Source organism: Topomyia yanbarensis, chromosome 2, assembly GCF_030247195.1.
Source record: "Topomyia yanbarensis strain Yona2022 chromosome 2, ASM3024719v1, whole genome shotgun sequence".
Taxonomy (NCBI): Eukaryota; Metazoa; Arthropoda; class Insecta; order Diptera; family Culicidae; genus Topomyia; species Topomyia yanbarensis.
The window spans coordinates 415,989,817-416,015,144 of record NC_080671.1 but is presented as its reverse complement, the minus strand read 5'-3'; the positions used below and the strand labels follow the sequence as shown (position 1 = coordinate 416,015,144).

Genomic DNA, 25,328 nt, shown 5'->3' with positions numbered 1-25,328 from the left:
CCACAGCCCAGGTATTGAAGTCACCACCAATGACTATCCGCTTCCGACCGATCAATTGCTCGGTTAACTGCTCCAGCATAAGGCTGAACTGCACCATTGTCCACCTTGGAGGAGCGTAACAGCTGCACACGAAGATGCCGTTGATTTTGTCGATCACGAAGCTCTCGTATGAAGCGATCTACCACTTCTTGAATGGGGAATCTACCGAAAACTTGTGTCACAGCCGATCCCGATCTATCCACCACCCAGTTACCGTTATCAGGGGGGACACATAGTTGCTGTCGTAGACTGCCACAACTAGGACTACGCAAATTGTCAAGAAAGGTCTGGTTCGCGGTGACATTCACCTCTTCGGCATCGCACGTCCTGTCACAGGCTTCGCCTGGTGCCAGAATTTAAAACTTCTTGAATCAACAACGCTGACAAACCTGAATAGTCGTAATCGTGGGCTCAGAAATATTCGCTAGTGCTACCTATGTACAGAATCCTAAACTATTCAGTGTATTACTTCGTACGTTTTTATCTCTTGTGCCACTGTACTGAAGACACCGTCCTACTAATAAATCAGGAACTCGAGATACAGCAGGCTAAAAACAGCATGCTGACTAGCACCACCTAGCGGCAGAATCTCGGACTACTTTTCATAGCACTCCGTAAGTTTTGATCGCTAGAGCAACATTGCTTAAGACACAAATGTGCTGAAAAATCTGAAACTTTAGATACTGTAGATCGAAAAAAAATGATGCTGACTAGCTCCGCCTGGCTGCAGAATTCTGCATTCATTCGCCCATTCCAACAGTCATAATCTACGGCCCAAGTTTGCAGAATAAAATAGAGCTCCAAATGATACAGATAACGACTATCTGTGGTGTAAAAAGTACAAGTAAGTACAGTACAGGATCTTTGCTGAGTATTGAATGTATCAACAGATCCGTAAACTGTAATTTAAATTTTTAGTTAAATGTCTTCACAACATAACATCAAGAGACTCGTTATCGATGCATTTAATAAAGAGCTTTTCAAAATACTTTCAATTTAATTTCAACCAAAAATCTGGCATGTCTTTAAACCAAAAACATAATTGAGATATATTGTACAACCTTTTTATATGTAATGCACCCTGTCTTTCCACTGTATATCAAGGATATTTCTCTTTGCAACAACACCTCAAACATATTCGAAAGCTCACAATAAATTTAATTACACTTAATTTCAACTTCTGGCAGAATTTGATTAATACACTCTGAAAAAAATTATAACTAAATAAAATCTCCCAATGACCACAACACTTGGAAGCGAAGACCTATGCACACCTGCGTTCAAATCATTGAGCGAATAGCTAGCACGTGAACACTACACGCCCAAACTCAATACTAGATGACTTTGTCGGAGGCCGAATACATCTGCCTAGTGTCTATGTTGTGCCTTTTCACCACATTAGTGACCTGGCGTGCCATGGTTGTCTTGGTGCTGCGATAGTTCGTTGGCTGTGACGCTAGAAGATACGGTAACGGTGGTCTACTGGGTTGTTGCATTTCTGTAACTTTCATCCACGAGGCGGTATCGTTAATGGTGACCAAACTTTTTAGGTGTAGCTTTTGATTGGTTCCGAAGGAAGCGTTACCAGCGTTATGGCTCGGAAGAACCGGAAGACTCGAAGTATTGCTTGATGAGTTGGATTGTTCCTGCTGGAGCAAATCGTTTGTTAGCAGCTTGGCGAATAGCTCCTTATATTTGCGTTGATCGGACATAGTCAGTATTTTGTTTCGGTTGAAATTCAAATATATCTGGAATAAGAATTAAGAGGATGTATTCAGTGTATCTTGTATAATTAATGAAGTCTTACGTTTTGTACTAGTCCACAGGTTCGGATTAGGAAATCTCTCTGTGCTAGAAGTGCCATTCGCTCGCGCTCTTCATAATCGACAATGAAGTCCGGACTGTATTCGTCACGTTTCTTGATTACTTTTGGCTTCCGCTTTTTCGACTTTTTTTTCATTGCCGACAGCGCTCCGTCCTCGCCTGCACATAGCGTCTTCACATTTATCTGTCCTTTCGGAATGCCTTTATGAAGCATTGCTTGATTGAGTTTGAAACGTTCCTCAAGTTCGATCCGTTGCTGTTTGGCACACTCTTCTCGCTTTTTACTGGCGGCAGTTTCATTGTAAACTGAGGCTTGTGTCTGCGCTAGGAAGACATGCGCATACCGATCTGGATCACCAGGAGCTGGCAGTATTCGTCGGAAACCCCCCAGGTGCGTTTCTTCCCAATTGATTTGTTCGGCCCATGGTCCCATTCGATCCTCCGAGTTGGGGTCATCGTCGTCTCCGTTTTTACTATCGCTACTGCTTTCCTTGCTAGTTTCCTTGGACTTGGAATATTCCCGCAGTCTTTGCAAAAGTCTATTCTGAATTCGCCGTTTGTCCTCCTCGAGCACACGTTTTTTAACCTCCCCGTTTAATTTCAGCATCACGAAGGTATCATGAATTAATGCTTCCTTGATTTCCCGATCAATAGCTTCGTCGGTGTGAAACGATGGAGAATGATTTACCTCCAGAATGTAGGGCTTAAGCTTTGCATCAATCAGAATGTCGAACCCTAGAATCTCGAAACATGCCTGGATGATATCGTGCGTTGGAAAGCTCGCTTGATACGTATGTCTTAGCACTTGCCACGCACTGAGAATAGTTTTGACAATTACGTCGTCAATGTTGCTCCACAACTCCGCAATGTCGTACCCTTCCGAGGTGAGGATTCGATTAAGGGTGGCGAACCTTCGTTTGCTGCCCGCTTCGTCATCGTTGGAAAAACACCGGTTGTACTTGTTAACTGAATAATTCGTGAGGTGCATAAAATTATTGGAGGTATTAGTAATGCAGGGTTCCCGGTATTTGTTAGTTGCAAATCGAGCTAGGCCTTCCTTGTACACGAATATTCGGAGCGGGTCTGTTGAAGTGACCAACGTGTAGACTCGTAGATCAAACTTAAACCCATCGATTAGCAATGGCTGGAATTACAGGATGTGTCATCGAAGTGCATTTTATCAAAGATTTTTACAGAATAGACAAATCAATAAAATAAAACTTACATACCCTGTGAATGTACACCTGACAAATCATTCGATCCCGGGGATTGATCTCTTTCAAATTCTTCGTCAGATATATCCCCCTACCTTGCGAACCCTGATCCGGCTTCAAGATGTACGTCTTACTTCGATGCGTCCTGCTGTAGGCGATAGCTTCACCCAAACTGAAAAGACCGAAAATAGTTCAGTAAGATTTGCCCTGGGTCACAAACGGAACATCTTAGCAACAAACTCAGCCGGGAAGACCCAAGTCTTCGGGAAGATCTGGTACTCGGTCGGAAACATCTTCAGCATCCGATTCAAATTCCGCGCCAGTAGATCCTTCCGGCAGATCTCGAACATGCCCGGGAAGTGATTGATTTTCTGGAAGCGTCGCATATCCCGACAAAAGTCGACACCGACTAGGGAATCCGTCCAGCAAACGTTCCAGTGCTCGTTCTCGCTGACCAGCCGGTATCCAAGTCTACGACAAATTCTTGGGATTATCTCGTAGCGGCTGTTCAATATGCAAATACTGATTGGTGGTCTGCAAACGAGGAAGATCAAGGGAATTAACAGCAGTAGGAATATGAAGAAGTGATTTAAGCATAGTAGGCGTGGTACGAAGCGAACAGGAAGAACTAAGATCAAAAAATTCTAACTAGGACTTATCAGCCTCAAAAGGAAGGGTTTATTAGAAGTTACTGTTTAAAATGATCGAAAAGATTTGTATATATAGAAAGATTTACCATCAAAAAGATAATAGCAAAAATGTGCGAAGTAAGAAAGAAAAATTCTTACATTCTCTTCGATTTCTTATTTCTTTTTTGTACAACTTGGTCGTTACTGGTGAGATTTTCTTTTCTATTGTGACTGCGAAAGAAATATCAACACTTTAAAACATACCGTGGAAATATGGTTGAAGAAAAAACATTCATTATGTTTGCTAACATAATTGATGAATTATGAGTGCACGTACGCTTTTGACCGCGGTGCAGGTTAATATTTATACCATTGGGACCATTAATAAATTACGTAACGCAAAAATTTACCAAAATTGACTCCCCCTCCCCCCATGTAAAAATTTGTCACAAATTTCTCCATCCCCCTCTCTCCTCTATTATGTAACAAATTTGTTGAAAAAAAAATTGTATTTTTTCGGTGAAAACATGTTACGTAACGTAACGTAATTTATGAATGGTCCCTTTCATGGAAAACAAAATACATTCCTACTCACAAACAATCCATCAATCAGTCCATACTATTTGCATACATTCTCTCCTGGTATTGGAGATCACAAAAACAAAAATGATTTGTATTTACGGATTCACCACGTTCTTTCGGAATTAAAATTGCATAATGTCAGGCGTTTGACTCCCTAACCAAAAGGCAAGAGTTCGTTTTCGCTTTATCGTCAGCAAACCGAAGCTTTTGTATTTGCTTTCCGGGACATCACTCGGAAAAAGTCAGTTGCTTTGAACGTTTACATGTGTCGTGTGAACTGTTAGGATTTTTTTGTGTCTCTCTAATGCTAATTTGGGTAATAGTTCAAATACTTCGTCTAACTAGTGCTAGTTACTGACGAGATGAACTCGAAACACCAAAAATAAAACTTCATAATCAATAATATCCCATTTGTAAAGATGTGCGATGTATTAGGATTTTTGAGTGTTTTTGGACAAAACTCGAGTACAGTAATGTTTCGATTATATCACTATGCGTTTATATCAATACTTGTTTATATCACCCTCGAATATATCACGGTTTTATCTCGATTATATCACGCTTTTTGAAAAACAAATAAGGCACACTACGTTTTGATCCAATTAAGCCACATGTTGTGTCCTGACACTTTTAGGGTTTTTTACAATTGATTTGCTTATTTACATATAGGGTAATGAGCCTGTTGGAGCAACCCTAGTTCATAAGATTTAAATATCCCATATGTGTACTAAATTTGGAGATAATGTATCGATCTCGCTTCCTCTTTTGGATCGTTATCATTCGATCTACTTACTTATCACTAGCACTCGGCTAGCGAGAGAAATAGATCCGATCGAGGATCGGAAAGGCCTTTATTAATTTCCTTTTGTACTGAATTCCCATATAAATTGTTATATGCAAACCAGATAACCAGTTGTTGAAATAAATCTCTCGAGTAGTGCACACTATATTTTTCAATAGTGCCAAAATCGATTAAGTGAATAAAAATTAGTTTAACACAAACGTGTCGTGTCCGTCTTCACATAGTCGATCACATTCCGGACGGTCTCAGTATCCGCCGCGAGAACATTTTTGGTCCTTCGAACCGGATCAACCGTTAGTGATCCGAAAAAACGGTGTACATTTCGGACTAGTTTCGCGGTCAAGTGATAGTGAAATCGAACAATCACGTGTCATCACATGTGGTGTCGTTGAGACTTGAGTGATATATTAACAATTTCTGCCTCAGAGCAGCCCAGAAAAAGTGCGCGAAAGATCGTAAGTTAAAAACTGCGGTCTCGTTTGTGTCGTCGGCAATTATTCGGAGAGCTTCTGCAGTGCCACCGTCGCCGTTTCAACGTAGTCAACACGAGGCGAGGCAGACCGCGTGGCTTGGCTTGGGTCTGCATTGTGGCACCGAACAAAAGGACGTCGAACAAAAGTACCGAGGTGACGCTACGCCGGCGTGAGTACTTTAGAAGCTGAATGTAAGTACCGCATGCAAGAGATATTTTGAGGAAATAGGGTGATCTAAGCGGTGATTAATTTATTTCGATATCGTTTCGCTTGCTTTCATCCCATGAGCATTATTCGGTAGCGTGGCACTCTGGGTTTAAATCGATTGGTGTGGTTTATATTGAGCGTAGGTGAGGTAGGCTTTCTCATCGGATAATAAGTTTGTGGAAATGACGTCAAACTTGCGCACGCTTACCCGCCAAGAGCGGTTCTACTTAGACACCATGACCAATCTGAAAAGCTTTGTAGCAAATTTCGATGCCGAACGGGACAGTGAACAACTCGAGGGATGGAAGCAACGAATTGCAAATTTATACCACGATTTTCAGTTTAATCGGTTGCAAATTGAATCGGCACTAGATGAGACCGGTGAATCAAAGACAGATGAAAAGGGGAGCAAGATTTCAGAGGAAGCTAATAGGGCGATTCGGCGAGCGTTTGAACAAGATTATGTTATGGTTTACAGTTTTCTCACCAATATGCTGTGTAAGTCTGAAGCGAAAGTACAGATGATGCTGCCATCCCCTTCTAGAGATAGCGTTAACGTCCCAGATCACTCCCTCTCTCGTATAAAACTACCAGAAGTTAGGCTTCCAACCTTTGATGGATCCATTTCAGAGTGGATAACATTTCGTGATACATTTAAATCTCTCATAGACTCGAATCCCCAGCTTTCGCCAATCGATAAATTGTCGTATCTCGTTGCTTCCTTGTCAAAAGATGCCAGAAAGGTAATTGAATCGATCGAGCACACCGCCGCCAATTATACTGTTGCATGGCATCTGTTAGAAAGGCGTTTTGACAATAAAAAACTGGTGGTAAACACGTATATTGACAGTCTATTCTCAATTGATCCAATGAAAAGGGAGTCGTATGAGTCGCTGATGCAATTGGTCGACGATTTTGAGCGGAACCTGTGCATGATCGAAAAGATGAACATACCAACCGACGGTTGGAGCGTATTGCTGGCGCACATGGTTTGCAGTAGGCTTGATCCTTCCACTCTGAAACAATGGGAAATCTATCACAAATCAACTGATGTACCCACGTACCATGATGTTATCGCATTTCTTCGTACTCATCTTACGGTGCTCCAATCGTTGACGCCGTTCAAAGCTCGTTCGTTTGATTATGTGAAATCGGAAACGGTCCGGTCGCAGAAGTCTAAAGTAAATACAGTCCATACAGCTACCAACTCATCGCCCGGTACGTGTCCATTTTGCTCAAAATACGCACATTCTCCGTTCAAATGTGACGTGTTCCAAAAACTCTCCGTGGCGCTGCGCTTCGAGCAAGTAAAAAAGCTAAACCTCTGCATCAATTGTTTTTCCTCCTCCCACCTACTAAGGAATTGCTCATCCGGTGCATGCAGAGTATGTAAACAGAAGCACCATACAATGCTACACCAATCACCGACCGATCGCTCGTTCACCCAATCGAAATCACCTATACCTATCACTTCTAGTTCGCAACCACCGAAGTCGTCAAAGGAAAATCAACCCAACCCGTTAAACTAACCTTCAACTTCTCGATCCTCGCCACCAGCAGAATCCCAAACGCCAACAGCCACTGCCTCTAGCCTTGTTTCCACCACTCTCGTCGGAAGTTCCTGCAATGTTCCTGCCACTGTACTGCTGCAAACAGCCATTGTAAAGGTCTTCAATTCATATGGGAACGCACAGTGGGCCAGAGCGCTCTTGGATCCTGCTTCTCAGTTGAACTTAATAACGGAAAATCTCGTACAGAAATGCCAGTTGCGTCGCTACTCCAATCGTCAAGAAATTGGTGGTGTAGGCAACTCTATCGTCGTATCGTACCATGCGGTTACCATTCGTATTGGATCTCGGTGTTCGGATTTCCTCGCAGACGCACAGTGTCATATTCTTAAGAAAATCACACGAGAACTTCCAGTTCGGTGTGTCGATACTTCCCCATGGCATATTCCATCTAATATTGTCTTAGCAGACCCGAAATTCCATGAACCTGGACCCATCGATTTACTTATCGGGATGGAGTTGTATTATGACCTGTTGCTCGAAGGATTTCTGAAACTGGGCCCAGAAAAACCAATTTTGCAAGGAACTGTTTTCGGCTGGGTTGCTTCCGGAAAGGTCGGTTCCAGTCGTCCTGAGTCAACTCTTAAACTGGCACATGTCACCAGCACACAGTCTCTCGATGAACAACTATCTCGCTTTTGGGAAATAGAATCATGTTGGACTACCAGCACCCAATCCTTAGAAGAAACCGCTTGTGAAAACCACTTTGCCGCAAGTGTATTTCGAGATCAGACCGGTCGCTTTGTTGTCACCCTTCCCAAACGAGCTGAAATTCTAAATCAACTGGGAAATTCGAAGGAGATTGCTACTCGCAGATTTCGCGCTCTCGAACGCCGTTTTGATGCTAATCCTCACCTGAAGGAAGCTTACACGGTTTTTATTGACGAATACCATCAACTTAACCACATGCGGGAGATCTCAGACAGTGAAGCTTCCGCGCCTATAGCCTATTACCTGCCACACCATGGCGTCGAAAAGGCAGAAAGTACAACAACAAAACTGCGAGTTGTTTTCGACGCCTCATGCCGCACTGATACCGGAATCTCATTGAACCAGGCTCTCATGGTGGGCCCAGTCATCCAAGATGATCTGTTGTCAATTATTTTACGCTTCCGGATGCATCGATATGTCATTATCGCCGACATCGAAAAAATGTTTCGCCAAATACGTGTGCACCCGTCGGATTACCCACTGCAACGTATTCTTTGGCGTTGCTCATCGTCTCAGCCCCTTCGTACTTTCGAACTTACGACAGTGACTTATGGCACGGCCTCTGCTCCTTACTTGGCAACCAAGTGCCTTCAACGGCTGTCGGAGGATGGATCCAATGATTTCCCTCTTGCTTCTTTAGTCCTAGGTAAGGACTTTTATATGGACGATATGCTGACCGGGGTTGACAACGAAGCTGAAGGGAGTGAACTGTGTCGACAACTGTTGCAGTTGCTCCAATCTGCCGGTTTGAGCCTGCGTAAATGGTCTTCGAATTCCTTGACTATTCTTTCGGAGATCCCACCCGAACTTCGTGATGAACGTAGTACTCTAGCTCTTGACTCGCCCATCACTCAAATCAAAACTTTGGGCTTGCATTGGCAGCCGTCCGACGATGGGTTTCGTTATTCCGTGCCCAAATGGTCTCAAGAGGGACCGATTTCTCGCCGTATTGTACTGTCCGACACAGCTCGGCTCTACGATCCTCTAGGGCTTATTGGTCCAGTCGTAGTGATCGCTAAACTTTTCGTACAAACCCTCTGGCGAACTTCTAAGAACTGGGATGATCCGCTAGACGAGGCCCAGCAGCAGCATTGGTTGGAGTTTCGTAGCAGCTTAGATAAATTAGCCACAATCGTTATTCCGAGATGGGTAGCGTTCGCTTCCGCTCCAGTCTCAATAGAGATGCACGGCTTTTGTGATGCCTCCGAGAAAGCTTACGGGGCCTGCATTTATTTGCGGACAGTTTCCATCGATGGGATGATATCCGTACGCCTATTAGCCGCCAAATCGAGAGTGGCTCCTCTTGGAGACTCGAAGAAACAAAGGCGTATTTGTTTACCCCGGTTGGAACTTTCATCAGCGCTCTTGTTGAGCCACCTCTACTATAAGGTTCACACCAGTATAGAATTGAAAACCAAATCCATATTCTGGACAGACTCGATGATTACTCTGCATTGGCTTAGTTCGAGTCCATCACGATGGAAGACATTTATTGCTAATCGCGTCTCGGAAGTGCAGCATTTAACAAGTGGAGGTGTATGGGCTCATGTACCTGGCATCGAGAATCCTGCGGATATAATCTCCCGAGGAATGTATCCAGATCAACTGAAGCAAACATCTCCGTGGTGGAGTGGAGCACCATGGCTTAGCCGATCCTCTCGTTTTTGGCCACCGCTAACCTGTCCAATTACCGTCGATTCCCTACCGCCAGAACTGCTGGAGGAAAAGGCTGTCTCATTGCCAATTCAAGTGTACCAGCCAAATGAAATTTTCTTCATTCGATCATCGTTCTCAGCTCTCGTTCGTATTGTTGCCTTACTTTGCCGCTTCATTCATAACAGCAAGCCCAACAACCGCAGTAGTAGGAGATCAGGTTTACTATGCACGATGGAGCTCAATGAAGCCGTGAAGGTCCTTGTTCGACAGCACAGTCAGAAGTATTCGCTCAAGATATCGCAGCAGTGTCCAAGGACGGTCAAGTGGGACCGAAATCAGCTCTGAAACATCACACTCCAATTATCGTCGATGGGATCCTCAGAATTCGTGGCCGACTTCGACATGCGGCCATATCTCTAGATCGGAAACATTCAATGATTCTGCCTGCGCGACATCCCATCACGAAATCAATACTTAACTACTATCACCTAAAGAATTTACACGCCGGACCACAACTGCTTGTAGCGTGCGTTCGGGAAAAATTCTGGCCACTTCGCATCCGCGATTTGGCACGAAGCGTAGTGCATTCCTGCATAAGCTGCTTTCGTTGCCGTCCTCGAAACCTCGAGCAACTCATGGGAGATCTACCTCCAGACAGAGTTACCCCAACGTTGCCCTTTCTTAACACTGGAGTAGATCTCTGTGGACCATTTCTATATCGTAGCAGCAAAAGAGCGACTGCTATAAAGTGCTACGTAGCAATCTTCGTGTGCTTTGTCACAAAGGCAGTTCATATAGAGCTTGTCTACGACCTCTCCACTGCGTCGTTCATAGCAGCATTGCATCGGTTCATCGCTCGCAGAGGGAAGCCAAATCAAATAGAGTGCGACAACGCCAAAAACTTCGTGGGAACTTCAAGAGAACTGGGAGAGCTCGTAAAGCAGTTCCGTTCACAGCAGCATCAAGATGAAGTAATCAACCGCTGTGCAGATAACGGAATATCCTTCAAATTCATCCCGCCACGCAGCCCAAACTTCGGTGGCCTTTGGGAGGCGGCGGTTAAATCGTTCAAACAGCACTTCCGTCGTACCGTTGGAAACTCTGTACTATCACAGGATGAGTTTGTGACACTTCTGGCCCGCATCGAAGCATGTTTAAACTCAAGGCCGCTCACACCACTCACAGCTGATCCAAATGATCTGGAGGTATTAACACCGGGTCACTTTCTCGTATTTCGTCCACTGACATGCTTTCCCGAACCTGACCTCTCCGGTGTACCGCAAGGCCGACTTAGCCGTTGGCAAGAAAATCAACAACTCCTTCGGCGACTCTGGAAGCAGTGGACAAAGGACTATCTTTCTGGACTCCACCCCCGAACCAAGTGGACGCGTATCAGAGATAACATCTCCATCGGCACGATGGTTCTTCTAAAGGAGGATAACCTCCCGCCTCTAAAATGGAAGTACGGTAGAATCACCAACATCATTCGTGGAGACGATGACAACATCCGCGTAGTCGACGTACGGACAGTAAATGGAGAATATCGGCGTGCAATCTCGAAAATATGCGTCCTTCCTACTCGTCAACCCACAACCGAGTCAGCTGGCGCTGCCAGTATCAACCCAGATGACCTCTAAGCTCTTCCATCGCAGTACTTCGGTGCTGCGCAACGAACGGAGGCCCTGAGGCCTCCGCCACTGTAAGTATTGTTTATTAAAGAACCCGCAAAAAACTCATAGAATGTTCCTCCTCCGGCATGTGCTGCGCTTCGATGGCTACTCCGACCGTCAACCATGAGTAAGCCCAACCCTGATGACGTTGAAGGACGACTCGATCACTGTAGATGCTGGCCGGCCCGAAGGACGACCCCAAAGACGTCACTATCCGAAATAGACGAATCATCCGCTTGTCAACTTATTACCAACCAACATCCTTGTGACGTCATCAATTTCAACGAGACATCGCCCGGATCAATTCATCGCGATTGCTGACTTACGGTGAAAGGATGCCGCAGAATGAAAATAGATCGTAGGACATCGCCAATTTGAACGAGAACATTAGACGACGAATCATCGATCTTTCTTCAGAGAACTCCAGCCTTCATCATCTAACATTCGTCGCCGTCTAGTTAGTTGAAAGAGCCAATCTTTCAACAGGGGCCGGCATATGTTGGAGCAACCCTAGTTCATAAGATTTAAATATCCCATATGTGTACTAAATTTGGAGATAATGTATCGATCTCGCTTCCTCTTTTGGATCGTTATCATTCGATCTACTTACTTATCACTAGCACTCGGCTAGCGAGAGAAATAGATCCGATCGAGGATCGGAAAGGCCTTTATTAATTTCCTTTTGTACTGAATTCCCATATAAATTGTTATATGCAAACCAGATAACCAGTTGTTGAAATAAATCTCTCGAGTAGTGCACACTATATTTTTCAATAGTGCCAAAATCGATTAAGTGAATAAAAATTAGTTTAACACAAACGTGTCGTGTCCGTCTTCACATAGTCGATCACATTCCGGACGGTCTCAGTATCCGCCGCGAGAACAGAGCCTATTATTAGGTTTCGGACTATTTCGTTAATGGTTTATATATGATGAGGTCGGTCAACAAGTCGAACTTTTTTATTCTTTTATCTTAAAGTCTAGATTCTTAAGAAAGTATCTGAAATTTTTATAGAGGTATAAGTAATAGAAGTAAAGTTATGGCGCTGTTCATCTTGTTCCTTTAAGTGAAGACAGGGCGTGGCGCGAAACTTTAAGCGTGAATAATCTCGAAATCATGTTTTACCAAGACGTTGTTGCAATGACTAGGATTGCCGAAATATTCTTCGACCGATTTCAATTTTAGTTTTAAATTCTTCGTAACTTATTTGCCGTGTCCTCAAGGGACTATCTGGAGGGACCGTTTGGTGTAGCAGGTAAACAAATCGACTTCTTTTTTAAATTGTTAGTTATCCGCCAGAAAATCTAACAAAATTATGAGAAAAACAAAATACGCAAGATATGGTAGGTATGCCTAGATATGCATTTTCTCTTGAATCGATGTGAATACTTTTCTTTTGAAAAGACAACATCAACAATTGGTGATGGGACTATTTCTATGGATGTTGAAACAACGAGAACTGAATCGTAATCTCTTCGAATACACTGATTTTAATAGTCAAGATATTTGTCTAAAACCTTAATGTGGCAGATTCCTTTAAGTTTAGTTTTGGGTGGTTCAACTATTTTAAGAAACGGTATGTGCTACGTAAGGCGAAGCTGTAGGGGGGAAAATTATCCACTGATGCCATACCTTTTTAGCCAATGCGTTGAACAAAGATGGCAGATGCTGCCAACGGCTTCAAATGGGTAGTGTGATTATAGAAGCATGGCAAAAATAGGCCCATTACCCTACTATGATTTATTCTTTTGACTAACTTGATCTTTTCATTACTTTTTGATTACAGAAATACATGGATTAATGCTTGAATGTATTTTTTTGGTTTGTTTTGAATATATCACGCTTCAAATATATCACGCTAAAATACAGACCGACCGTGATATAATCGAAACATTACTGTATTTTTAAATCGTTCGATTTAATTCGCAAGATTTATGCCGCATGCTTTAAAATGTGATTTAAATATCTATCTTGCGCGACACTTTTCTTTGGCGAGGCGTGCGATGGTATTTTTGTACTGATTTTGACAAACAATCTGGTAACGTTTTGGCAATACTAATTTTATGCCTGGCGGAATATTTTTCAAACCAAATCCAATAAGGCGAAGGTACTTTTTTGGCGTTTTTAAAAACTGGCGGTACAATAGGTAACTATATTTAAGGTTAAATAAAACAATGTATACGCCTAGAAAATCAGCGGTTCACCTTTTATTTGATGAGTCTGAATACAGCAGATTATTTAAAAAATAATAACATAATACATTCAATAATTCATTGACGTCATACAGGTGAGAAAAGTGGCAAAAAATACGAAAAGTCATGAAACAGCGGAAGGAAATGTTGAAAAAATATGTTTTTTTCAGCAGGTGCGTCTGGCTTTGCGAATGGCTTCTTCGGTGTCCTCGTCGTCGCCAGAGTGTGGTATTGAAGTTGTGCATTCCAGCTCACATGGTTGTTTAGCTGGGCGACGATCACGTTTGCGCTTCGAAGCATTTTTTGGACTCCTTTTTCTTCTCTTTTTCCATTATGTTTTTTTTTCGATTATTTACTTCAACATACTTCAACAACACCTTAAATTACAGTGAAGACTCAATTTTATCAGCCCCCGATTTTGCCTACCCCCGACTTGTCAGTCTCATATGAAAATTGATAGTTGGTAGTTTGATGGGATCCGAAATGTGCAAAAGTAAAAACAATCCTTTTCAAGATTTTGCACCCCCTTAAGGAAAATTTAAACAAAATAATCAGAAAAGAATTTAGTGCTATATCTAGGGACAAAAGAAGAATATTAGAAGAGCTTTGGTTTACTAAAAAGAAAGGAAAATATATGTCCCGATTTTGTCAATGTCCCCGTTCCCCCGGTTCCAAAATTATAGGATGATAAGTACAATCACGCAGAAAATGCCGATGTTAACAAATTCTGCAATGAATGTATAAAGGTGAAAATTTTTCCAAACTATGGCTACAACTGCTTGGAATTGTAGTCCTAGATCACTAACAGCCTTTGAAAGTCTCTTTGGCTACATTGGCTACCATCATCGGTTCCGGAAGCCCCGGCGTTAGTATCCAATTTCAGAACAACAGTCACATCGGTTTCTCGGAGGTGGCTTGACAGATTCAACCAAACTTAACCTCAAATGAAAGATGTTTTATTCTCGTAAGTGGCTATTAAATTTCATCCCGATCCGAGTTCCATTTCTGTCGTTACGAGTTGTGGTGTGCGGTCACAAAGCAAATTTCGATTCTAACCGATACTCCGATGAAAACAAAAAAGGTAAAAATTTAGCTAAAATGTCTCTCAAACAACTTACATTTGCAGTTCTAGGTCACTGACCGTCTATGACCACCATAGACGGTTCCGAAAGTTTCCGGGAAAAGTGGTCATCTTTCAAAATTACCAAACTCACATTTCTCGGAAATGGTTGGGCCAATTTTCATAAACTTTGTCCCAAATGATAGCTTTATTATCTTCACAGATGTCTATAAAATTTCGTAAGAATCGCTTATATGGACCGGAAATATAGACTGAGCCGTCCGGTCACATATGAAATTCCCAAATAAGCCGGAATACATTTTTTTTCAAAGGGACCCCATGAAATTTCAGAAATCGAATCGTATTTTGAAGTCAAACATCTCTGAAATGCATGAAACGTTGAGATTTTATGTGATCTCGAAAAAAATTTTTGGGGCTTTGTCGATTTCGCACCTTTTTGCCTTTCTCCTATAGAAAGGCTATGCAATCTCTCTGAAAACCAACTTTTTAACCGAGGCTCGGAGGGCTGAGTCTCTTATACCATTCGACTCAGTTCGTCGAGTTCGGCAAATGTCTGTGTGTGTACGTATGTATGTGTGTGTGTATGTATGTATGTATGAATGTGACCAAAAATATGCACATCGGTTACTCGGAGATGGCTGAACCGATTTTCTCAAACTTGGTCTCAAATGAAAGGTACAACGTTCCCATAGGCTGTTATTGAATTTCATTAAATTTTGACTTCCGGTTCCAGAGTTACGCGTTGAATAAATTGGTATCAGCATGGGATCTAAAAGATGCAAAATCTCATTAAATTTGTTCTAAATTACTTGGATTTATAGTTTCAGCTCATTGGTTTATTAAAATTTCGTTTAAAACTTGCTACATAAATCGTACGATCCAAATGTACGATTTAAATCAAACGGTTTAAATTGCCAGAATAATTTTAAAGTATATTGGAATGATTTAAGATCGCGCGAGAGAGATGATTAAATAACATTATAAAACGAGCGTCATAAATCGTACGACTTAACCCAGTAAAGATCAGCCGGAAATGAACTGGAATGCTGGCTGGTTCCACCTCGAATTCCGGCTCCAGTGACACAACCGGTTCTAACTAGAATCGGTTGTGTCACTGGAGCCGGAATACGAACTGGAACCAGCCAGAATTCCGGTTCATTTTCGACTGAGCTTAGCTGGGAAATTGTGTGATTTAAATCGTGCGGATCAAATCGTATTGAAATTGCACGAATCGCACTGTATTTCAAATCGCAAGAATATTTTTAAATTATATTGGTACTCGCAATAGCAAGTTGCGCGCACGGGATCTTACAGTCTCTAAATAAAATTAGTTGTAATTTTTATTCTTTACCTCTTGTGAAAATATATAAAAGACCCATGGCTCCTCTAAGCTAATGCATTGAGCCGTATCAAACGAATTAAAAAAATCTTTTTAACATGATTCTTTATATTTGAAGATAATAATAAGTAAGAAATATGGTCCAACTTTAAAACAATTCAATTTTTTGTATAATAGTTTCAGATTTCATAAGTTATATAACAAATTTTGTGAGCGAATTTTTTTTATTTTGGAAACTGTTCAGCCACAAAAAACACGTCAATTATTTTTTAACTAAAGTATGCAAGAAAATTTTTTGGAAGTAATTAAAATTTTAGTTGTAAATCTGGCTTGGATTGACCCGTATGCATTTAACCGACACTAAGCTATCGGAGTCGTGCCGATCCTATGGTGATTGAATCTACTTATTGATTTTTTCGTTCCACACACACGGATGACCGCACAAATTGTACTCAAAATCGTTTTTTATTTATTAACAGGTTAAGGCCGAAGTGGCCTGTGCCGTATACAAAAGATTCCTCCATTCCACTCGGTCCATGGCCGCGCGTTGCCAGCCACGCAGTCTGCGAAGGGTCCGCAAATCGTCTTCCACCTGGTCGATCCATCGTGCTCGCTGCGCGCCACGTCTTCTTGTACCGGTCGGATTGCAATTGAGAACCGTTTTCACCGGGCTATTGTCCGACATTCTGGCTACGTGCCCGGCCCACCGTAGTCGTCCGATTTTCGCGGTATGACAGATGGGCGGCTCCCCCAACAGCTGATGCAACTCATGGTTCATTCGCCGTCTCCATGTGCCGTCTTCCATCTGCATTCCACCGTAGATGGTACGCAGCACTTTCCGTCCAAAGACACCAAGTGCGCGTTGATCCTCCACGAGCATGGTCCAGGTCTCGTGCCCGTAGAGAACTACCGGTCTAATCAGCGTCTTGTAGATGGTCAACTTCGTACGACGGCGAACTCTGTTCGACCGAAGTGTCTTGCGGAGGCCAAAGTAAGCACGATTTCCTGCCACGATGCGTCTACGAATATCTCTGCTGGTATCATTGTCGGCGGTCACCAGTGAGCCCAAGTACACGAACTCTTCAACCACCTCGATTTCGTCGCCACCGATGCAAACTCGAAGCGAGCGGTTCTCATTCTCTTCTCGTGAACCTCTTCCTATCATGTACTTTGTCTTCGACGTGTTGATGGCAAGTCCGACGCGCTTGGCTTCTCTTTTCAGTCTGATGTAGGCTTCCTCCATCTTCTCAAAGTTTCGTGCAATAATATCAACGTCATCGGCGAAGCCAAGTAGCTGAACGGACTTTGTGAAAATCGTACCACTCGTGTCGATCCCTGCTCTTCTTATTACACCTTCCAGCGCGATGTTGAATAACAGACACGAGAGACCATCACCTTGCCGTAACCCTCTGCGTGATTCGAAGGGACTCGAGGGCGTCCCTGAGACACGTACTACGCACATCACCCGATCCATCGTCGCCCTCACTAATCGCGTCAGTTTGTCCGGCAATCCGTACTCGTGCATAATCTGCCATAGCTGATCTCGATCGATAGTGTCGTATGCGGCTTTGAAGTCGATGAACAAATGATGTGTGGGCACATTGTACTCGCGGCATTTCTGCAGTACTTGACGAAGAGCGAACACCTGGTCCGTGGCAGATCGTTCGCTCATGAAACCCGCCTGGTACTGCCCCACGAACTCTCTTGCAATTGGTGATAGTCGACGGCATAGTATTTGGGAGAGTACCTTGTAGGCGGCGTTCAGCAGGGTGATTGCTCGGTAATTACAGCAATCCAGCTTGTCGCCCTTTTTGTAGATAGGACACACGACACCTTCCATCCACTCCTCCGGTAAAATCTCCTCCTCCCAAATCTTGGTAATCACCCAGTGCAGCGCTTTAGCCAGTGGCTCGCCACCGTGTTTTAGTAGCTCGCTTGGTATTTGGTCAACCCCAGCGGCTTTATTATTTTTGAGCCGGCTAATCTCCTCCTGGATTTCTTGGAGATCTGGGGCTGGTAGTGTAATGTCTTCCGCGCGTGCTCCCAGGTGCGTTACCGTGCCATCCTCGTCGTCTGCTGCATCGCCGTTCAGGTGTTCTTCGTAGTGCTGCCGCCACCTCTGGATCACCTCACACTGGTCCGTGAGAAGCTTCCCGTTTGTATCTCTGCACATGTCGGCCTGTGGTACGTGGCCCCTGCGCGAGCGGTTCAACTTCTCGTAGAATTTCCGTGTGTCTTTAGCGCGGTACAGCTGCTCCATCGCTTCGCGATCTCGGTCTTCCTGCTGGCGCTTTTTGGTCCGGAAAACCGAGTTCTGCCTGTTCCGTGCCTGTTTATATCGCGCCTCGTTCGCCCTCGTGCGGTGTTGCAGCATTCTCGCCCATGCTGCATTCTTCTCTTCGACTAACTGCTCGCATTCGCCGTCGTACCAGTCGCTTCTTCGGTCCGGGCCCACCGTACCTAGTGCAGTGGCTGCGGTGCTACCTATGGCGGATCGGATATCTCTCCAGCCATCTTCAAGGGCAACTGCGCCTAGCTGCTCTTCCGTTGGTAGTGCCACTTCCAGCTGCTGCGCGTATTCTTGAGCATCTCTGCCATCTTGTAGCCGCTCGATGTTTAGCCGCGGCGTTCGGCTTCGACGAGAGCTATGCACTGTCGAAAGTTTTGAGCGTAAGCATACTGCAACCAGGTGGTGGTCCGAATCTATATTCGCACTGCGACAAGTGCGGACGAGAAGAATTTACCATCGATTAGAACGTGGTCGATTTGATTTTTTGTTACTTGGTCCGGTGATCTCCAGGTGACTTTGTGGATATCTTTGCGAGGGAAGAAGGTGCTTCGGATTACCATTCCACGGGAGGCTGCGAAGTTAACACATCGTTGGCCGTTGTCATTTGATACGGAATGCAGGCTGTTAGGCCCGATCACCGGTCTGTACATTGCCTCCCTTCCTACCTGTGCGTTCATGTCGCCGATGACAATTTTCACGTCTCGCAGAATGCAAACGGCGTATGTCTGCTCCAGCTGCATGTAAAACGTTTCTTTCTCGTCGTCGGGTCTCCCTCCGTGTGGGCAGTGCACGTTGATGATGCTGTAGTTGAAGAAACGGCCTTTGATCCTCAACTTGCACATCCTTGCGTTGATCGGCTGCCACCCGATCACACGTTGGCGCATCTTGCCCAGCACTATGAAGCCGGTTCCCAGCTCGTTGGTTGTACCACAGCTCTGGTAGAAGGTAGCCGCTCGATGCCCGCTTTTCCACACCTTCTGTCCCGTCCAGCAAAGTTCCTGCAGCGCCACGATATCGAAGTTGCGGGGGTGTAGCTCGTCGTAGATTATCCTGTCACATCCTGCGAAGCCGAGCGATCTGCAGTTCCATGTTCCGAGTTTCCAATCGTGATCCTTTATTCGTCGCCTGGGTCGTTGTCGATTGTTCTGGGTCGTATTCTCTTCTGTATTGTTCGTTATGTGGGTTTTTTTAAGGGCGGCTTATAGGGCCTACGCCAACCACCTGTCTCGCCGGTGGGTCATCGTGCCAGGACTGCTTAAGGTCCCACCTGGACACCAGGACAGGTTTACACCTTCCGAAGAAGGGTAACTCCCCCCTTTCCTGCCAGCATACGACCAAAGTTCCCACCGGGGTTGGTTACCCGATCTTCACTAAGGTTACTCGTATCCCAGTCGACGCCACGAGGAGGCCAGGGCTAGGAGTTACTGGGCAGGAAGCTAAGGACCGCAAGTGGGGTCTATTTTATGCCTTCAGGTACAAGAGGCTTACGCACTGCCCAGGCATTGCCGACTCAAAATCGTAGGAGTAATTTTAAATTATGCAGTGAAGCCCTAATTTTATCAGCCCCCGATTTTGTCTACCCACGATATTATCACTCTTATATGAAAATTTACTTTATGAGCTCTAGCAGACGAACCAAGTCAAATTCGAGTACATAAATCCTTTCTGGGCCATAGTTTTCTTGTCTTAAATATGCAAGAATACAAAAATCTTTTTTTAAATTTTGCACTGGAGTTTATACTAAATAGTCAGAAAAAGTCATAGGGCTCACGGTGCATCTGGTAGAAAATATTTAAACAAAAAAATCAGTATCGACAAACTACTTACTAATCGAAAGCTGAGATGCTCCTCTTTCATCTGAGCATAAGTTTGAAATGTTCTATCGGGGGGTCTAGAACATTAATTTTTTTGACGTTTTGATGATCAGTTTTTTAGGTAATTTCTCAATTTGTAGTTCAAAACAGACATCTCCCTTATAGGAGGTTTAATCAGTGAACACACACTGTCAGAGGAACGGACTAGTAACGTTGATAAAAACCTTCGAAGACATCATTTAAGCAGTTTCGCGTTAGTAAAATTAGGTATCGTGAAATTCGCAAAACAAAACGTTTCCTTCAATTTATTTTTCCTCAAAATATATGTTTGCTTAGGTTTTCTATGTAACTGATGTTACATTCAAAATTCTTTCATTGTTCTATGGATTCTTTGAATATGTTTTATCTCAATTGGATTTGTTTACGTTTTTAGTTTCGTTGAAAATTACGTGTTTAAACACGATCGAAAGACTCGCTTTATAAATACTTAAGATCAGTGGCCCAAATTTTAGTAGCAAACTATATTTTCTGCAAAATCCTTTCATGTTATATTTTGTATTCAGCGAGAAAATGTTTGGAAGTAGCAGGGTGTTACCTGTTTTTGGGGATTGTGTATTTGTTCAAAGTAGCAATTCTATTATAGGAAATATGGGAAAGTTGAAAGTTTAAAGTGCACTTTATCAAGTGTTTAGATTTGATTAATCGACGAAACAAAATGCATCAAATAATGGTAAAATTGTCTGAGAAATCCAAAAATGATATTATTTTTAATGAGAAAAGGGTCGGAAAAGGATCTCGAGCAAAAAACTCTAATAACATGAAATATAACCAAAAGGGTATTGTTTCGCGGATTTGAAAACTTTCTAAAAAATTATTATAACAAATTTATAACCGTTTCAAGTCTCGTTTACTGACATACTGAAAATAATATGTTGATAGCATATACAATCTATGTTTACCCGCGGGGGTCCGCCACAACCTAGGATGTTTTCTAAGGGATCCATGGTATGAAAAAGGTTGAGAATCTCTGTTGTAGTGTATTGATCGCACATCCCACGAGAAAATATTCAAAATTTTAACCATTTTCGGAAGGTTAATTCACAATGATAGTTTTATCTTACTTACGATTGAAGTGGTAAGCAGATATTAGAAAGTAGAAAGCATGCTTTTACATCATATGTACTAACAAACACTGTAATCATTGAAGTCGATACACTTAAAAATTACTTCTCGATGAAAGGGATGCTCGTTTCTGAAAAAAGTTCTCTAAATTTAAATATTAAACAATAAATTACATACACATAACTAATTGAATTTAACTAATACAAATACATCATAAACTAAAAATTTATCTTCTGATACCAATTATTTACAAACGTTAAAGAAAAGTTAGTTTCCTAGATCGACGTACAAATGAGTAATATTACACAAACACAGATAGGTATTTTTCTAAAATAAAAAAGTTCTTGACCCTTAGGTCGAAAATTCAAAAACTTGTCTCATTTAAAAGAGAGGTAAGTTTCCGGATTGTGAGTGCATCAGTAATATTGATTTTTTTGTGATAATATTGTCTTACCAGAGACAAAAAATATACCGAGTAAAAATATTAGGTATTCAAATTTAAAATTAAAATTTGCGATTTTTTTTTAATTAACGCGAAATTGGCTAAATATCGGTCATTGGTGTCTTCGAAGATATTTATTAAAGTAACAAGCCCTTCCATCTGATACTGAATATCTAAAGATTCATCCCCCCAAAAGTGAGATATCTTCTGAGAGCTATTAATTGAAACGCAGTTTTCAAAAATAATAATCAAAATTTAAAAAAAAATATTGTTCTAGACCCCCCGATAGAACATTTCAAATTTAGTCTCAGATGAAAGAGGACTATCTAAGCTTTCGATTAGTGAGTACTTCAGCGATACTGATTTTTTTGTCTAAATTTTGTTCTACCAGAGACACCGTGGGCTACATCCAGTGACCATAAAAAATATTTTAACAGCTTCGGTTCATTTAAAAAGAAATAAAAAGATATGTCCCGATTTTGTCAGCCTAAAATAACAACGGGTCTTCCTGTATTTCCATTATAAATGCCGAAATAACTAGTTTTAATACAATCTTTCAGAAACAAATAAAACTTGCAGCATTCGTATTAACACATTTCCCACCTATTTTTTTGCCTTTCTCCTATAGAAAGGTTATGCAATCACTCTGAACATCGTCATCTTAATCCCAGCCCGGAGGGCCGTCTGTCATATACCATTCGACTCAGTTCGTCGAATTCGGCAAATGTCTGTGCGTGTGTGCGTATATGTGTGTGTGCGTGTGTATGTATGTATGTGACCAAAAATAAGCACATCGGTTACTCAGGAATGGCTGAACCGATTTTTTCAAGCTTAGTCTCAAATGAAAGGTTCAACGTTCCCATAGGCTTCTATTGAATTTCATTTAATTTTGACTTGCGGTTCCGGAGTTACGGGTTGAAGAGTGCGGACACACAGCAAATTCACATTTTTGTCTTTCTCCTATAGAAAGGTTATGCAATCACTGAACATCGTCAACTTAATCCCTTTAGTGCCCCCCTATCTTCTAGTTTTAGTTGAACAATATTTAATCTCGTTAAGAAATGCCCAACAGTACCACTACTTTAACATAGCCCTAATTAATTCCCCTTAATCTTGAACCACTCTTTCTAGTTATTTCTAGTGAATAAGCTTGTAAAATGTTCCGCTTAGTTAATAATTAATTTCTCCTACAATCTCCCTTCTAAAAATCATAAAGTGAATTACTATACAAAGAACACACAAAATGACCCGTCCCCCAAATCTTACGAATATTATATTATACCCTCTTTTATATGTATAAATTAGCTGTAAAGTTTTTTTTTAGTTTCATTATATAAAACAAAATAATATTGAAATGTGTAACCCCCTAGTTTTAAGAAATTCAAAATGTAAAACAATGAAAAAATGGCACCTTTAAGCTAACGCATACGTGCCTTATCAAATAAACAAATTGAAAAAAAAAAAAACTTAATCCCTTTTTTGACTTGTATAGGTTTTCTGTATTTTAACGGGGGCGTAATTAGGGGAATACGGTGAGGGGTACCTCTGCTCTCCCACACCACTCACCACCTTTTCCTAAAACTTGTACGTAGCATTCTCGAGTACGGTGTACTTGTGTGGGTACCCTATCATGCTGTACAAATCAACCGCGTCGAACGAATTCAGCGTCACTTTGTTTGTTACGCTCTGCGGTTACTACCTTGGACTGATCCTATTCCTCTACCGCCCTATGAACATCGATGCAATCTTCTACGTTTGCTGACTCTTGCAAGTCGGAGGATAATGCTGCAATGGCTCTTCGTGTTTGATCTTCTGGGAAACAATATAGATAGCCCGGAGTTGCTGAACCAGCTCCGATTCAGCGTACCGCCTAGACCCACCAGACGAACTGATTTCTTTCGGTTACCGATGTATCGTACTCTTTTTTCTCAAAACAATCCATTCAATGTATGCTGTCGTAATTTTAATAATGTAGCTGACAAATATGATTTTAGCATTACTAAGACTACCTTTAAACATAGAATTAATATTAATTAAGGAACTGTCTGTACGAGTAAATAAATAAAAACGCCCTTCGCTCATCATGTACCTCCCCACCCGAATAAAATTGTCTAGTTCCTCCAGAATAAATTTGCCTAGTGGGTCTGACAAACCAGTGAAAAATTTGGTTTGAAATGATTTTGGGTTGAGAAACTAATTTAAAATTTCTTAACAAGTTGAAAATTTTTGGTGGGGTCCAAACTGCCGAACCCTCCTCCTGGATCCGCCGATGATTTCAAGTGTTTCAGCGTCGACACATAGCAACTCAAGTTCGAAGCTGTCGATTCATTGTACGTATGTGCAAATCGCACTGAATATGTAATAGACATTTCCACCATTATATTACACATACCCAGCCATGGAATCGTAGTTTGGATAAATGAGAAAGGCACAATTGCACCACCAGGTGGATTAAAACAGGTTTTTCTTTCTGATTTTAAGAATAGTTTCAGCAATCATTGAAATTTATCTAGGAACTCCTAGGTTTTTTATCTATATTTTTACACGGCTTTAAACTCCAACAAAATGACTTGCTTTTACTTCCTACTGCAATTTGTTCCTCGTCTAAATTTTATAAGATAGTCTTGTAAAATTAAGTTACAAACAATTTTTAATATTAAAATTCAAAACGATTTAAAGTCTTAGAATTCTGATTCGTTTCAGATTCCGCGATTGGTTAGTGCAAATATTTTATATAAAAATTTTGATCATTAATGGGACTACGAGAGTCTTCTTTCCGCAGAATTTCGACAGTTCTTATGTAAGACATCAGAATAGGTTAGTATGTTACCAGGGAAAAAATGTTAAATGATAATTGATGATTTCTCTTGTTTAATTAGCATCATTACAAATTAATCTTCATAATTAATTGTTTGTATGGTGGCAGACAATGACGAGGACCCCTACCCTGATTTTGTTAGTAACACGAAAAAATTAACATACGAATATTACCATCCATCGCGAATAACTACTACAAACCTATCCAACATCCAGAAAAATATACCTTATAATAGAACGGACCAGTCTACTCACTTCGGATCTTTCCGTACATCGTCAGGCGGCTCGGTGTTCCCACTGCTGCAGAAACTTTTGGAATTTTTACCCGCATCGCAAAACACAGCATACGACCTGTGGTTAACTTTCAGCAATCCTTGCTGTTTGCTACTTCCGACACACTCCACGGCACTTTTCGAGGAAAACGATGTCTCCGTGGTATCCATTTCCGAGTCCGAACCCGAGCTCGAGCTAGATCCGTCCATTGTACCGGAAGTAGTCGTTCCCTCCTCGCAGCTTTCATCTTCGCTGGACGACTTGCGTTTGTTAGTGGGTTTGGCAGATTTCACGATATTGTCCCGCCGAGGTAGCATTGTTCTACTGGGGCAAATTTTTGCACAACTACTGATTGGGTTATCCGAAACTGGAAAGCACTGTGGCCACTACACTTTTCAGTATGGCCTAAATAATTTCACCGAAAGAACGGTTGTTTTGATGCAGCATTGTTACGTTTGACATTGGCATTTTTTACGAAAACTGTGATCGATCAGGCAGACCTCGTTTTACAAGTAGGCTATGAACATTGAACACATTTTTGGTTAAACCTGTAGACTGGAACACTTGTGGAAAGTCTTTCTC

At 42.1% G+C, this 25,328-nt stretch overlaps 1 protein-coding gene across 2 annotated transcripts; it reads right to left on the bottom strand.

Moving 5' to 3' along the window:
• Positions 1-1,306: 1,306 nt before the first annotated feature.
• On the bottom strand, positions 1,307-25,328 carry LOC131685131 (tubulin polyglutamylase TTLL13-like). Of its 2 annotated transcripts, XM_058968595.1 has the most exons (6): positions 24,729-25,328; positions 3,866-3,937; positions 3,318-3,611; positions 3,093-3,249; positions 1,847-3,007; positions 1,307-1,787 (listed from the first exon to the last, which is right to left on the bottom strand). In XM_058968595.1, exons 1-6 carry the CDS (start codon positions 25,061-25,063, stop codon positions 1,374-1,376), a joined length of 2,433 nt encoding a protein of 810 aa, XP_058824578.1. In that variant the 5' UTR covers positions 25,064-25,328; the 3' UTR covers positions 1,307-1,373. The 2 variants fall into 2 exon arrangements, with proteins under 2 accessions (XP_058824578.1, XP_058824579.1); XM_058968596.1 differs by lacking the exon at positions 3,866-3,937.

Excerpts from the sequence above, each read along its gene's own strand:
- LOC131685131 (XM_058968595.1), bottom strand. The coding sequence starts at position 25,063 with ATGCTACCTCGGCGGGACAATATCGTGAAATCTGCCAAACCCACTAAC. Across the intron at positions 3,612-3,865 it reads AATAAGAAATCGAAGAGAAT|ACCACCAATCAGTATTTGCA; the intron begins GTAAGAATTTTT and ends CCTCGTTTGCAG. Across the intron at positions 1,788-1,846 it reads CCTGTGGACTAGTACAAAAC|ATATATTTGAATTTCAACCG; the intron begins GTAAGACTTCAT and ends TTCTTATTCCAG.